This window comes from Hippocampus zosterae, chromosome 7 (assembly GCF_025434085.1).
Source record: "Hippocampus zosterae strain Florida chromosome 7, ASM2543408v3, whole genome shotgun sequence".
NCBI classification, from domain to species: Eukaryota; Metazoa; Chordata; class Actinopteri; order Syngnathiformes; family Syngnathidae; genus Hippocampus; species Hippocampus zosterae.
The window spans coordinates 25,116,242-25,130,626 of NC_067457.1; the positions used below are offsets into that span (position 1 = coordinate 25,116,242).

General features: G+C 45.9%; 1 protein-coding gene across 1 annotated transcript; it reads left to right on the plus strand.

Annotated features, from left to right (window-relative positions):
* Positions 1 to 1,310: 1,310 nt before the first annotated feature.
* Positions 1,311 to 12,292, plus strand: lpcat1 (lysophosphatidylcholine acyltransferase 1). The gene is made up of 14 exons (XM_052071933.1): positions 1,311 to 1,810; positions 7,550 to 7,689; positions 7,951 to 8,165; positions 8,254 to 8,366; positions 8,446 to 8,506; positions 8,952 to 9,010; positions 10,315 to 10,349; positions 10,526 to 10,580; positions 10,649 to 10,731; positions 10,805 to 10,930; positions 11,087 to 11,234; positions 11,589 to 11,687; positions 11,752 to 11,893; positions 11,975 to 12,292. The coding sequence occupies exons 1-14, from the start codon at positions 1,724 to 1,726 to the stop codon at positions 12,106 to 12,108; spliced, it is 1,497 nt and encodes a 498-aa protein (XP_051927893.1). The 5' UTR covers positions 1,311 to 1,723; the 3' UTR covers positions 12,109 to 12,292.
* The last annotated feature ends 2,093 nt before the right edge of the window (positions 12,293 to 14,385 follow it).

The window sequence follows — 14,385 nt, forward strand, 5'->3', positions numbered from 1 at the left end:
ATCGTTTCAGGCAAGGTCGGACACTTTCCGGCCATTTTATTAGGTACACGTCCACAAAACATTCGGATTCAACCCAGGAGTTGCATCAAGATACCTCAAGATAAATTATGAACCGCTTCTTATTAAATTAGTTTACGCGGCATCGTAAGAAAACGGCACAAAAAGCTACGTTCACTTGCCGCCGTATTGACGGTTTTTCATTTGTGCATATTTATGGCAGATTTTTAGGGTGGTGAAACGAGGACTGCGTGTATTATTTGTACATTTATTAAATGTCAAATTTTAACATGAATACATTTAATTTTTTTCTAATTTCTTAACATTGTTTTAGACCTGGACCAAATGGCATCTCACTTCTTGAAGCAACTGGCAGTCTCCTTGACTCGACAGATGACCCAGATTAATCGGTTAACCTGGAACTATTTACCTGCAGTTGCTTCCTACCGATGTTTGTACAGTCTTAGCACGGTACCGAAGTCATCAGCCAGAATCAGCCACATACAGCCTGCGGCGTGCGGACCGTCCTTGCTGGGACAATGTCAGCATCTTCCCTGCATCCAACCCACTAATGGAATGAAAACAAAGTCTGCCTTGAAAAGACGCTGCAAAGATTGTTTCTTTGTGCGTCGAAGAGGCCGCTTGTTTGTGTTTTGCAAGACGCATCCGAGACACAAGCAGAGACAAGGTTGAAATGTAAAGTTTTGAAGATTGAGACTTTGCTACGACAATAAAATAGTTTGGTGACCACGGCCCTTTGATCGTTACTTCTTGTTGTTGAAGATAAATTGATTCACCCTAGGGAGCACTGTGGCCAGTATCTGGCAGCCACACTTTTATCTGATTTTCCACTTCCCTAATGTTGTTTTTTGAAAGCTAAAAGCATTTTTTTCGTTTCGCCCTTTGAAACACACACACACACACACATACACATACACAAAACAGTTGAGAGCAGTCATATTTGTAGTGCAAAACCCTGGAGGCGTATGGTACAATTGGTGTAAAATGTATTTGGCAACAAACAGCAAACCTGCTCGGATGGTTTTCCAAGAAGGTTCATATACAGGACGGTATCCAAATGGAGGAACATGTTTGAGCTAAGTGGGGGGAAATAATTATTTGATCTCCCTGCTGAATTTGTAAGTTTGCTTATTTACAACATTTACATACGGCATTCCAAGTCTGTCCCTAAATAAATTGCACAATATTCTATCTATGTCAACAATATGCGTATTATTTGTAATGGTAATAATAATAGGCATCTTTGTTATTACTGTGATCAGTAAATAATAACAAACATTGGAAACTGTAAATGCGAGTGAAAACGGGGAAATTCACGATTTCAACAGGGGACTCAGAATTCCACTAAAGTATATTAAAGTGTTTTAAAATCATTGCTAACGTCACACGAACGTGTCAAAAAAGCAACGTATGGGCTGTCAGGGGTATCAAAGTTGACGTTATCAACGAAAGCTTTTGTTTTAGAACCGGAACTTCACGTGTGCAATCTCGCTAGCTTGCTGTAATAGGACCTCTTGGTTTCCTCCCCGAGCGTCGCACCGCCTCACACGCGCAATTCTGCGCTCACTCGCAGAGTCCTTTCTCGGCCGACGAAACAAAACGAGACGTTGAGACGCCTCACGCACAACACCAAGGAACGACTTTAGAGTGACATACACGAGTTTTCCACCGTTATTTGATCACTTTTTGGCTTGCGCGGGCAGCAATGAACTCGTCGGGCATTCGACCCTCCAAGTGGTGCAGGAACCCTTTCGTTCATACATTAAAATTCAGCATGGCAGACAAAATAAAGGTAAGTCCCTGCCTGTTTCTGGAACGTTTACTTGTTTCATCAGTGCACAAGAAGTTTACTGCGACCCAGTGTGTCAGTGCATAACTGCCACCGGTCATTTCGCCTGCATTGTGTGTTTATTACAATGCAGAACATAGTCATTGTGATGAGATGTGCAGCTAACCCGTACATGATAAATTAATTTTTGCAAAGCCCCTTGATTTAGCTCGGTGCAAAGGAACTATGTTGTAGTGCGTTGAGGTACTTCATTTCGACAAAAGTGATGTTTTGCCATCATCTCGTGCCATCTTGATTTGAGAACTATGTTGAAGTGGAGCTTCACTTAGACAAAAGTAGTGCTATGTCACCTTATCGCGGCCTCTTGCTGCCAAGAAACAACGTGAGTTGTACGGATTAAAAGTAACAAAAAAAAAAAACAATGTAGGTGATGAAGAAATGACAAAAGGTCTAACTATAATACTGTAGGCTAAAAGGTCGCGCTCATGTTTATGGCGTAACAAGACATGACTGGTACTGGCGAACCAAACATGAAACCGAAGCCTTGCAGGATTCCACTTGCCGAGCAGCTGCGCTTCCATCCTGAATCTAGCATAGCTTTGGGCGAGCAGACACTAAAATGCCTTGTCATCAATCAACCTACGGACCGATGGACACGCTCTCGGTGATGATGGATGGCTTCTTAACTCGACTCAACTGTGTTTCTAGAGCACTTTCAAACAGCCATCGCTGCATACAACGCGCTGTACATGGAGCAAGGAACATAAGATAAGATGAGATAAGATAAGATATCCTTTATTCGTCCCACACTGGGGAAATTTACAGCCTCCAGCAGCAAGAATGTATGTAGAAAGAAGAAAGAGAAAAAAAACAACAAACATCTTTCAATTAAATGCAATATGAACACAAAATGGATAAATCGCAGTACTATTTACAATTTTCCTTCACATCATTTAATTATTATTATTATGATTGTTATTTTTTATACATCATTAACATACACACAAAACATATACAACAGTAAAGCAGCAAATCGGTCACAAAGACGGTAGAAAGCGCCGTTGAGAGTAGAAGCAGAAGCTCATCTGACAGACCAGTAGAAAAGCTGGAATCAGTCAATCGATACTTCAATATGATCCTTTATAATCTGTCTTGAATTTATCTTATTTTTTAAGACTGGGGTTCCTTCGCAGATGTTTAGAAACACACTCAATACTCAAACAATTTTGTCAGTTGCAGCAGGTTAAACAAAAAATGTTATGCTAGCCTCAGGGAGGTTCCTGCCCGCTTTCATTGCGCCCAAAACATGCCAAGTAAAGAGGCTCGGTGAAAACAGCCTGATTGCCGCCGCTGTTATTTACCCACATGAAGTTTCCACTGAGACAATTGAATTTTCCCTGCTTTGGTGGCAATAAGCAACGTTCTCGTTCGTGCGTTAGCTTCATTTACCCGTAGTCTTCCCGAATTCTGCCAATCTCGCTAATGGAAGGTCGTTAGTGGGCGCTTATCGCTGCCATTTATCTACCAGGCGTTTGAAGGAGCTTGTAAACAAGTTTGTTTGGAACCAGACGACAGCAGGATACCCATAAATATAAACTAAAGATGTTCTGCTTCCCACTTCCTACTGACGCTGACTCATGTGTGGCGGTGAGGTGTGTTTTTCCACCTTAGACAAGAGTGTTTTACATAAGCAAACATGCCTTTATACTTGCCTTGGGCAGGAAAGATAAATTTTACAAGTAGCACTGAAATGAACTTAAAGTTAAACACAACTGAAAGTACACGGGCAGTGATCTATTCTGATACGACTAAAAGGAGCCCGAGTACCACTCGTATCGCTACGAGGAAATCCTGGAAATATAAATAATCAGTTTCAGGGTCAAACCGATGCCAGCACGCCTCACAATCGAGAGTAAACAATATAACACTCAAGTTCTGGCTTGTTGAAATAACTTGAGTGAACAACAAGGGCGTGCGCACATTTGCAAGCGAAGGCACTCGTGATTGACTCTTAATGTGACAATGCGCACAGACGCCGATCCAAAAAAAGCCAAACAAAAAGCAAAATGTGGAGGCTTTGCTACACTCGGCTCTCATGAGCTATGCAGAGATGTCACATGGCATCATACAAACGCCATACATGACTTTCTCGGGCGGCGCGACTTGAAGCGAACTATGACAGGAAAACAGATCCTGCCGAATGCACGTGCACATTTTTCCTCTGGTACTTTGTTGTAAGCAGAAATTTTGAACAAGCGGGTCAGGAAACTTGACAGCAGACAGACTGTAGAACTCATTCGAGCTGAGTCACACATTTTTTTTAGCAGTGCACATGCCGCCTCCAAGCAAGGCAGCCTTTTATCAAACAACAGCAGAAGCAAAAGCGCCCCCCCCGTTAAGCACTCTCGGGTCCTCCTGAGATGAATAGCTGATGTCATAAGAAGAATTTAGGTGGACCGTAACTTCGAAGCACGTCGCAACCTGTTTCTCACAACAATTGGCGAGGGGAAACCAACCCCACCGCCTCTCCTGTGCTACACAGGGAGACGTCAGACGGGAATTCCAAACTCCATAAATCGCCCAAGCTGGCTAAACCGCTTTTTTTTTTTTTTTTTTTAATATATGTTGAAGAGAGCAGGAATGTGGAGTTGTCGAGCAGGCTGAAAAATGCCACGACAGTTACTTTGCTGTCTGGAATCTTCAAGGCTTGAAATGGTTTAGAAAGTTACTTTCTCAACAAATATTTTACAGACTATACTTCTGTTGTGCATGAATTGTGTGGGTGAATCTATAATTCCTCATGTATTAAAAAAAAAAAATTGGCACTTTATTGAATGTGTTTTGGCCCGGTAGTCCAGTGGTTAGCACGTCGGCTTCACGGTGCAGAGGTACCGGGTTCGATTCCAGCTCCGGCCTCCCTGTGTGGAGTTTGCATGTTCTCCCCGGGCCTGCGTGGGTTTTCTCCGGGTGCTCCGGTTTCCTCCCACATTCCAAAAATATGCCTGGCAGGCTGATTGAACACTCTAAATTGTCCCTAGGTGCGAGTGTGAGCATGGATGGTTGTTCGTTTCTGTGTGCCCTGCGATTGGCTGACAACCGATTCAGGGTGTCCCCCGCCTACTGCCCGGAGACAGCTGGGATGGGCTCCAGCACCCCCCGCAACCCTAGTGAGGATCAAGCGGTACGGAAGATGAATGAATGAATGAATGAATGAATGAATGAATGAATGTGTTTTCCAAAAGGTGTGTGTGTGTGTGTGTGTGTGTCTCTCTAAATTTATATATAGGTCAAATACACATTGCAGAGTTCGAATCTCCGGTCTTCCTGTGTAAGGTGTGCATGTGCGGGTTTTCTCCGGGTACTCCGGTTTCCTCCCGCATTCCAAAAACCTGCACGGCAGGTTAATGGATTACTCCAAATTGTCCTTAGGTGTGAATATGAGCGCGGACGGTTGTTGGTCAACACCATGCGTGCACCATGTGTGCGCCGCGTTCAGGGTGTACCCGCCGACTGCCCCAAACTGGGATAGGCTGCCCGCCACCCTCGTAAGGCTAAAGAGATTAGAATAATGGATGGATGTTCTACCCCCCTCCCATGAAAATGTCAAGAGGATGCTCCCAGATTGCTTTTTGTTCAGCTCTGATGCATCAGATCAGGCCCGAGTGGGGGCAGGGAGGCGGGAAGAAGAGTGATAGAGCGTCCTAAATCAACCTCACAAGCGTTGATTTATTAATACGGGCCCTGCAGTGTGCACCTGGGTTCTTCCAGAGATGGAGAGAGGATGCTGGGATAGGGGCGGGTAAGCGCTCATTCGACGACAAAATTAGGCGACAAAATGCACAAGGAGAGCGCCATTGACGACCGCCGTCAGCCTGCTTAAATGCGCACCATGGCTACGTGTCGGAATACGCCGAAAGAAAAGCTGACTTGTCATCCTCATTTCTGCCCTGGTTGACCCTCACGTGACCAGTGGGTGGTTTTCCCCTTGCATAATGTTTGCTAAGGGCTTTCATCTCCATTTGCAACACTTTCACCTCAATTATTCAAACTGTTTGTCTGAATTATTCATATTTGGGATGTCTGAATTATTGGTATTCTATGAGGTCGTCAGATGAGACTGTCAGATGGGATCAATGTCGTATGATATGGAATATATCTGTACACATGCACCGATGGCGAGTACTAATTCTAGTTTTAAAAGTCACAATCTTTTTTTTCGGCCCCACAAACTGCTTTTTTTGGGACAGTTGAAAATTCATTCATTCATCTTCCGAGCCGCTTGATCCTCACTAGGGTCGCGGGGGGTGCTGGAGCCTATCCCAGCTGTCTTCGGGCAGTAGGCGGGGGACACCCTGAATCGGTTGCCAGCCAATCGCAGGGCACACAGAAACGAACAACCATCCACACGCACACCTAGGGACAATTTGGAGTGTTCAATCAGCCTGCCATGCATGTTTTTGGAATGTGGGAGGAAACCGGAGCACCCGGAGAAAACCCACGCAGGCCCGGGGAGAACATGCAAACTCCACACAGGGAGCCCGGAGCTGGAATCGAACCCGGTACCTCTGCACTGTGAAGCCGACGTGGTAACCACTGGATACTGGGCCGCCCAGTTGAAAATGATCAATGTAAAAAAAAAAAAAAGTTTAACGGCAGTTATTGTTGGAAAAGTTCAACCAAAATATTCTATAACATTTTAAATGACAGTAGACATAACAGCAGACAGAGCTGTTGCCCCTTCTATTGTTTTTTAAAAAAATATCCGATTTTTTTCCATTTTCCATTTGTGCACAAAATCGGAAACTGGAAAATGAGTCAATTTTGTTTTTTGAACACAAATAGCGGCAAAAATAAGTCGGTGTTTTTTTTTTCTTTTTACTTCCCATTTGGTTTGAACAAGGAATGACTGAATGCTACACAGATTTGCGACCATCTTTTTCAACGGGACCTAAGTGAACGCAACTTATGCCTTAATTTGAAACGTGCGCATGCATTATAAAACACAATTTGGAAAGACAACATTTTTTCTTAGTATATTTTCACATTTTAAATCTCACCATTATTTAATATAATATAATAATATTATATATTATTACAATATAATATTGTAATATAAATCTCACTTACTTACTGATTTCTGCGTTCACTCTTTTTCTCGCCTTTCCATCCGCTGTTACTCTGCGTATCTCCACAAACAGCCCCCTGGGGACAGAAGAATTCTGTTGACATGAATTGGACATTTTGAGTGTCGCTGTTGCAAAAGTATGACTCGGGGTATCGCGCAGCAAGCAGATTTCAAAGCGCACGCAGGAGAGCTTCAGCCGAGATTCATTGCGTCAATGTCAAACTCCCGTTATGCAAATACATCTAATTGCTATTTAAAAACAAAACAAAACACTGTTACGGACTCCGGGGCAACCGAGCCTTATTAATGTGCCGTGTTTAATGAATTGGTACATCTGAGCAAATCAATTTGATTTATTTCCGCGTGTGTAATGTTGCCGCGCTTCGAGTGTTAATTAGCGTCCGCATGAAGCCATGAAAAAACAAAGCCCGACTGCCCGTACGGATTCAATTGGGCCGTTTTCCCTTTCCACTGAACTAATGGCATTTGTGCATCCTTCCCAGAATACGGAGGAATGTCCAAGTGCGCCTTTTCATCCTCAAAGGATGTCCCGTGTGACCGCCCGAGCGGGATTTGTAGCATTTGCGCTCACATGATCTCTTTTCCCGGTTCTGTAGATTGGATTTATGTCTGTGACGGTGTTTCCAGTTCGACTCCTCGCGGTGTCCTTCCTCATGCTGCTGGCCTGGCCCTTCGCCTTCGCAGCCTCGCTGGGGCGCTCGGAATACGTCGTGGAGCCACAGTCATGGTGGAGAAGGTGCGCGCCTTCACGGGAGGGGGGGCAGAATATTCCTCACATATTGTTTGGGTCTCAATTGAGCGGTTTGGACAGCAATAAAAACAACCGAAATGTCGCTTTATGGGACGTGCAACACTTTGCGCGCTACCCGATGGCGGTTAAAGCTTTTCAACAATTATCAACGGTTCATCCGGATATTTTTTTTTTAATTATTATTATTTTTGTTGAATATGACTGGATCCAGGATGATGATGTACTTGCTTGTTGTGTCTTCAACAGTTTCATCGACCTGTCCCTGCGCGTCATCATGCGGGCCATGTGGTTTTGCGGAGGCTTCCATTGGATTAAGGTCAAAGGTCAACGGGCGGCGCCCTCCGAGGCCCCCGTCATCACCGTGGCCCCGCACTCCTCCTACTTTGACGCCATCCCGGTCACCTGCACCATGTGCTCCATCGTCACCAAACTGGAGAGCGGCAGTATTCCCGTCTGGGGCAGTGAGTTGCACGCTCCACCTAACTTCCGATTTGACAAATACTTCCATTTTATTGATTTGTTGACATATTTTTTTTTTGGTCTCCCCAGCCTTGATCAAGTACATCAGACCGGTCTTTGTATTCCGCTCGGACCAAGACTCCCGGAAGCGAACTGTTGAGGAGATCAAGAGGAGAGCGCGCTCTGGAGGGGAGTGGCCTCAGGTAACGCATTCCACTCCCACTTGGCCTATTTTTGATGTGAAAACGACGCATTTGGTTTTTTTTTTTTGTGGAAATCTAGATGATGATATTTCCAGAGGGGACGTGCACCAACAGGTCAAGCCTCATCTTGTTCAAGGCGGGTATGATAACCTTTTTTACTCTACAGGTTCTATAAGCCGCATATTTGTTTAGGTCTCACAGCCCCCCCCCCAACCCCCCAATTCATTCAATACAAATTTCGGGTGTTGATCTTTTAATTCTTTGTAAGCTTCGACTTCGGATCCAAATTCATTTTTTACTCGCCGCCGTGTGTGTCACATTAGGAGGTCGCTTCGAGCAAAACAGCGCGGCGCGCCGTTTAGTCACGAGCAGATTGTAATCCCTTCGCTTCCTGTGTCCAACCGTGTTTTTGCTGTCGGCTACTGTCCCCCCCCCCCCCAACCCCCCTTAATCCTCATTTATTCCACTCTGTAATTCCATTGGTCGATTCTATTGTGTAGACGGTTTGCCGGCGTGTTTTTTTTTGTCTGCGCGCTCGTCGAACGGTGGCTGATTTGTTGCCTCCTCTGTGCTTCTTTTCGCCAGGGGCCTTCATTCCAGGACTCCCAGTGCAACCGGTGGTCTTGCGATACCAAAACAAACTGGTAAACATCTTTAACGGGAACTTTTTGGATCAGGGTGAAGACGCTTCGTGCACACGTATACATTTGTACGTGGTGCAATGGTTTTCCCGTCTTTTGTTGAATGACTTCAATGTACTGGTCGGATGATATTTCATCCGGCCCTTTCGTCTTGTAGCCATCTCTATGATGAATACACACACACACACAAACACACACGCACACACAGGTGTCACGTCTCTAAATTCCCCTCTCCTCATAAAATAGAAATGACTCACTAGCCAGCAGATTCCCTCGAAATTTTGACTTTTCTGATCTCAATGACTATTGTTAGATGCTAAACACACATTTTTATATTTAGTACTGTGGCTTGTTGAGTTTTATTTTTGCTCATCGTTCGGGCAATTGTTTGCTTTTGATTTGTGAAGCAAAAAACAACAATGGCAGAGCAGTGCTCTCTGGTGGCAGTCAACTCAACTCACTTCACATGAAGCAGCGCTTTGACAAAAATGAACAAAAATGAACATTCATTCATTCATCTCCCGAGCCGCTTGATCCTCACTAGGGTCGCGGGGGGGTGCTGGAGCCTATCCCAGCTGTCTTCGGGCAGTAGGCGGGGGACATCCTGAATCGGTTGCCAGCCAATCACAGAGACGAACAACCATCCACGCTCACACTCACAATCACACCAAGGGATAATTTAGAGTGTTCAATCAGCCTGCCACGCATATTTTTGGAATGTGGGAGGAAACCGGAGCACCCGGAGAAAACCCACGCAGGCCCAGGGAGAGCATGCAAACTCCACACAGGGAGGCCGGAGCCGGAATCGAACCCGGTACCTCCGCACTGTGAAACCAACGCGCTAACCACTGGACTACCGGGCCGTCACAAAAATGAACAATCCTTCAAAAGGAAGCACCAAGCGCAGTAATGCCACCCTCCCTCGGTTAAAGTGTACTGTCAAACTTAACGCAAAACAAAGAGAATTAACTGTTGTGCACTTAAAACCAAATCCGCTAACTTTGCCTCGACCACCTCGGACATAATGCTAACACGCTAACACATGCTCACGGGAAAGGCCATAGACGGGCATGTTTGTGCCAACGGATATTTTACGACGCACAAACTGTTTCATCCTTTACACTGTAACTCGCACTGTAGTCATTTTTAATAAACCATCGCTGTGACGTGTATTCCTGACGTTAGTGCGGTCACCTTATTGCAGAGAAAGCAAAAGCAAAAGCAGCACAGTTTTCTACTCTTGCCTTCATTTAAAAAAAAAAAGGTGTCAATGTTTGTCATTTCGTTTCTCCACTTCCCTTCCGCAGGATACAATTTCGTGGACGTGGCAAGGGCCCGGAGCGTGAGTGGAACACACCAACACAAACAACCACAAACCGCAGTGCACACATCTTCGACTTCTTTTGTCAAGAGCCGAGCCCAAAAGGAACGCGACACCGTGTCACTAACCAACCAGCCTGTTCATCTACTCGCGTGTAGTTTTTTGTTTTTCTTCTCATGCTGTTTACCGTCTCCCAGCTTCAAGATCCTGTGGCTCACTCTGTGCCAGCCTCACAACGCCATGGAGATCGAGGTGAGGAGTTTTGATTGCAACGCAGCGGACGGTGACGTGTTGACTCGGCTGACGTTCTCTTTCCTCAGTACCTGCCAGTTTATACGCCGTCTGACGAGGAGAAAGAAAACCCAACGCTGTTCGCCAGCAATGTTCGGAAACTCATGGCCAAGTGAGCGTACATCTACGGGCGTCGCCACGCCCTTTTTTTAAATGACTTACCTTCCACCGCCTTTGCCCGACAGAGCACTGGGGGTGCCGCTCGCCGATCTTTCCTTTGAGGACCGAGACATCACGTTTTCCGAGGGGCCCCTGCGCATCCGCGACCCCAGCGGCCTGCTCGAGTTCAATCGGCTGGTGCGCCGCTTGGGGTGAGTGGAGGGCACTTTGTTTGGGTGCGCAATCGATGGGAGTCGGGGGGAGACGCTGACATCTGGTGCTACAAGAGAAACACGGCAAATCACCAGCTAACCGACCACTGGTATCCATTTGGTGTTCCATTTGCCTTGCTCTCCTTGCACCACCAGGCTGAAGATCACAAACGGCCTGCTAAAGGAGCAGGCCAGCAGAGCCAGGAAGCTGCTCAGACATCAGCTGAATTTAGAAGACCTGGCATGCTTCCTCCACCTGCCCGTTACAAATACACTCCGAGAAGTTACCAGCCTCTTTATCCAGGTAGAGGATCACTTCATCGTAAAGTATTCATTAGCACGCATGAGGCTCAAAATGTAACTGGTGTATCTTTAAAAAAAAATTAAAAAACGGGCTCAACTGCATATTATCCAATCGAGTACTTTGAATACAAGACTGTATCAAATAGTGTGCCCTTTACAAAGGGAATGCGACTTAGTTTTTATTGTGGTTTTACTTGCCGTTGTTTTGCTCCCTCTAGTGGAGAGTCTGTAGATGGCAAGAATTCCACAAGTTGAGTGATGGAATACTTTAGCCAAAAAACATCACTGGTCAAGAAATGCAACATTTTACAACCCCCCCAATCAGCGAGTGCTCAATCCTGTGTATTTTGTCCAGGATGAAGAGGGACACATAGACATCAGACACTTTGTTATTGCCATGTCCACTATTTACCGACCATCCAGGTCAATGGAGACCCTCAAACTGGCCTTCGAGGTAAAACCCCCGTTGACCATATCCGCATTTCTGATGTACTACTAGCCCCCGGTTTCATGCGCAGATGTACGAGAACGAGGACAGCGGCGAGGTCCATGAAGACGAGCTGGCCTCCACTCTGGAAATCATGTTAGGAGTGAAAGAAGTCGAATTATCCGTGTTTTTTATGGAGCTCGACGGAGCAGACAGTGGGAAAATCACCTACGGTAAGAACACTTTTGATTGATTATCGTTATGGTACAAATGCTCTTTGCCTTTTTTAAATTTTATTTTATTTTTTCGTCCAGACAAACTTTGTCGTTTCATCGAGCAGCATCCACGCTTCGTCCACGACTACGTGGACTTCAAAGACCACCCACGCAGATCCTGCATCCGCCGATCCAACGCCTGCAATGGTCAGAGCCACGACAAAGACAACTGAAAACAACAATTCAAGACAAATATTTCTCTTCTCTTCCTCGCTCTGGGATGCGGCGCCTCTGCCGCATTAAGTTACCCTCGCAGCAAGCGAGGGTGGGATGATGAATAAACACTGAGCGGGATTACAAACAAGTTGGCCCGGAAGGCTTTGCGGAAGTATCGGAAGCACCTTGCGTCATTTTTGCGTTTTATATCATGACAAGGCACAATGTTCAACAAGAGTCTCACTGTCTGACAGAAAAATTCAATATATTTGTTTTTACTAAAAAGAACAAAATGCTTCTGAATGTGTGTCGCTGCTGGGGGGTGGGGTTCACCATTTACATCCGCTCAATAGTGGGCACGCACACGCTGAATTGTTTTGGTTTGATTTGAGTCCACACGGGGGCGCTGGCTCACCAAATCCTCTTCACACGAGACGCGCACGACTGGCCACCTGATGGACAGGAAAAGCATGACCTCATCCCCTTCCTTTCATTCCTCCAGGTAAAAATAGACAGATTAAGCCTCGGCTTTGATGAGAGAAGCCTACAGAGGAGGTGTGGAAGCAAGTGAGAGCGCGAGAGGGGGATAGAAACGGGGGAGGGGGGGCAGTCGAGGGGGTGGGGGGGAGACTAAATGGATCGTTCTGCTCCAAATCCAATTCCTAATAGCTGCAGGGAGGGCGGGTGGGAGGCAGGAGGGGGACGAAAACAGTCAAAGGCAAATGCGAGTGGGAGCGGGGGGTGGGGTGAGGGATGGGGGGGGTGCAGATATCACTTCGAACAATTAAGACCTGCCTTGAGGGTCCAAAGAAGACGCTTTGATGAGAACGTATAAATTGCTCGGCGAGCGGCGCCTCTCCGGAGTCTCCCTCAGATACTCCCGCCTCAAAGGAATCCAATAAAAGATGGCGGCCGCCTGCAGCCCAACACACTGCAAGGCGGGATTGTGTTGACAATATTTGGGGAGCCATTTTGACAAACGCCGCCTTGGCCGAATTGGTTAACAGGAATCGGATTGCAACGCCACTGATGAGCCCGTGCGGTAATTGCAAGGTCAAAGGTCACATATTCGCTCTTTCTTAATGAGTTGACTCGCACGAATTGTTTCATGAAATCATCCGTCATGGGGCTCCATAGTAAAAGGGAGTCTATATTCCGCATGTTTATGCAGTGGCTGGGGAGGGAGCGTGTTGCCATTACAGTTTGGTGGGTGATGTGGCTACCATGACAACGAGGCTGACTCTTTTGTCGTCAAGTGTCAGTTTTGCAAGCCAAACTCTGGTTTGACGCTACATACTGTACGTAAAATGCAGTATGTGCTTAATTACTCCACTAATAATCGTCTCAATGAACTCAAATGAGACTTTGACATTTGGCACTTGAACGACAAAGCTATTCGGGTGTACGAATGGCACACGGGTTAATTCTGCCATCTAGTGGAAGAGCATTTCATTTTTTTTGTCAGCCTCTTTGGAGGCGATGCCTTGAGACGAAGTGACTCGACGTGCAAGTTCTTTGAAATGCTTCGATCGGCGAGCCAAAATTCACAACTTTTTTTTTTTTCGCAGATATACAACACAAATAAAACTTGTATCTCGGGGCCCCCACTGTGTTAGTTTTAGACTTGCGCTCATTCATTCCCCGCAGCACCTCAAGGTCCCGACAGAGCGCAAGTAGCGCTGAGCCGATGGGCAAGCCAGATTGCAATTTCTCGGGACTTGATGAAACCCGCAAGGCGTTTTCGGACAACTTTTACAACGGCGTGGTATTTGCGCCCTTAGCCAAAGTCAAAAGTCAATTTCTACTTTCTGTTGTTTCGGTAGCGACTCCATCATCCCAGTTCCGAATAGAATCTCTGCATCGCCCGTGGAGCTTTTGCACTCTTCTTTGGCCTTTTGGCCTCACACCACAGACACGATTCCAAGCTATCCTGCCACGGGTTGTGTAAGCTGCCAGCTGAATAGCAAAAAAATCGAGCAATGTTGGGAGAGTCACTTTTTGACATATAATCATCATGCATCCAGCTTTTTGGGGGGCTTTTGTTTTCATTCACATCCGTCATCTTGATGCCCTCAGTATGTTCATATCATATAAGCTCTGTTATGCTCTCAAGTGGCATAAAAGAAGAAAAAAAACAACCCGATGATGTCACAGCATAGCTGAAAGCGCCTCAAGTGTCTCGACTCAATGATAACATTTCATATGCAGTTTGTTGGGAAATTTTGGTGTTAGAAGAAGAAAGTCGGCACCGCCTCACTTGCCTACGCTGACCGGCAGAGCCACTCTTTCCTTAT

Excerpts from the sequence above, each read along its gene's own strand:
- lpcat1 (XM_052071933.1), top strand. The coding sequence starts at position 1,724 with ATGAACTCGTCGGGCATTCGACCCTCCAAGTGGTGCAGGAACCCTTTC. Across the intron at positions 8,166-8,253 it reads CAGTATTCCCGTCTGGGGCA|CCTTGATCAAGTACATCAGA; the intron begins GTGAGTTGCACG and ends TGGTCTCCCCAG. Across the intron at positions 9,011-10,314 it reads TGCGATACCAAAACAAACTG|GATACAATTTCGTGGACGTG; the intron begins GTAAACATCTTT and ends TCCCTTCCGCAG.